Source organism: Sinocyclocheilus anshuiensis, unplaced genomic scaffold, assembly GCF_001515605.1.
Source record: "Sinocyclocheilus anshuiensis isolate Anshui unplaced genomic scaffold, SAMN03320099.WGS_v1.1 scaffold58, whole genome shotgun sequence".
In the NCBI taxonomy this organism is placed as follows: domain Eukaryota; kingdom Metazoa; phylum Chordata; class Actinopteri; order Cypriniformes; family Cyprinidae; genus Sinocyclocheilus; species Sinocyclocheilus anshuiensis.
In genome coordinates, this window is record NW_015547688.1 from 1,915,508 (window position 1) to 1,917,072 (window position 1,565).

A 1,565-nucleotide genomic window follows, 5' to 3' on the forward strand; every position below is an offset into this window, starting at 1 on the left:
ATACAAACGAAAAAAACAAACAAATTAAATATATAAAATAGATAATTTAAATATAAATTAGACAAATTAATTTTAAAATCAGTTTCCAAACCATAACTGAATCATTAATTTTTATAACTAGGATTAGACCAAATCACTCTGAAGTAGGGTTTCAAAATTTCTGGAAACTTTACAAAAATCCCTGGAATAAGTTCAATTCTGGCAAGTTTCCCAAATTTCTGGAATATTTCCGAAATTTAGTGGAAATTTTCCACCTTTTTGCAACCCTACTTCTGAAGCTGAATAATCAAGGGAAAGCCGAATTGACACCTTCTCAGCATCTCCGTGTGGTTGTGGAGATCTCGCTCCGAGTGGCGTGATGGGCGCCGGCACAAATTTCGGCCCTGGAGATTTCTGCCAGTCCGTGACAGTCTGCCGAGCTGGAGCAGCTACAATGTGCTTCTCTGGATCACTTTTCTGGATGTTAAGAGATGGAGGATGGTTGTCTCGGATATTTTTTGGCATTTCAGTTTGAGGAGGACGGTTCTCTGTATTTGTTTTAAGACTGTGGTCTTTGGCAACCACAGGCAGATTCTTCTTCTCTGATGGCACCTCCTTTGAGACCTCAGCGTGCCGCTTGATACCGCCTACTCCCCCGACTGAGGAAAAAAAAAAAGCCATTGAGAAGAAAGACTAAGATATACGAATACATTAGATAAATCAGTCACACCAACATTTCTGCAGTATACAGCATGTGCACACTATGCAAAGTTGACAGTAGCCATCGACTTCCATAGTACAGAAAAAAATACTATGGAAGTCAATGGCTACCATCAACTGTCTGGTTACCAACATTTTTCAAAATATCTTTTGTTCTTCTGTTAAGCACAAACTCCGGTTTGGAACCACATGAGGATGAGTAAATGACAAATGTTATTTTTTGGGTGAACTATCCTGTAAAGTTACAAAACCAGATTTTACTAGCAAACCAACTCCGCAAAAAAGGACTGTTGGATTTACCAGATTAAAATATTTTTTAATTTAGTTAAAATGACAGTTTTAACTTGTAAAACATACAGGTTTTGCAAAATGTATACATTTTTTTTTCTATATTATTATTCTAGCAACCATAGCCGGCAGAAAAAAAGCTTAAATTTAACCACTGCATTTTTCAATGAACAATTTATTGATACAAACAACAATTTTTTTGTTTTAACAACCAAACAAAATAAAAAAAAAAATCTAATTTCTAATGTTTTATATGCAGATTAAATAGGTTTTAAGGAAACTTTTGTCTTGTCTCCCAAGGCCACAGGAGGGCGCAATGAGCAAAATAATGCAGCACATTTAAAGGGGTCATATGATGCTGCTAAAAAAAAAACATTTTGTGTATTTTGTGTAATGAAATGCGTTTATGCGGTTTAAAGTTTAAAAAAAAAAAACATTATTTTCCACATACTGTACATTGTTTCTCCTCTATGCCCCGCCTTTTTGAGACGCGTCGATTTTTACAAAGCTCATCGGTCTGAAAAAGCGAGGTGTGCTGTGATTGGCCAGCTATCCAGTGCGTTGTGATTGGCCGAATA

The 1,565-nt window shown here is 36.0% G+C and overlaps 1 protein-coding gene across 1 annotated transcript in view; it reads right to left on the reverse strand.

The window, feature by feature from the left end:
* The window catches only part of LOC107703317 (MICAL-like protein 2), a 14,812-nt gene that overhangs the window by 9,991 nt on the left and 3,256 nt on the right, over positions 1-1,565 (reverse strand). The window contains exon 3 of the mRNA XM_016505907.1: positions 310-638. Within this exon, the coding sequence (XP_016361393.1) occupies positions 310-638 (329 nt within the window). The remainder of the gene's footprint in view (positions 1-309; positions 639-1,565) is intronic.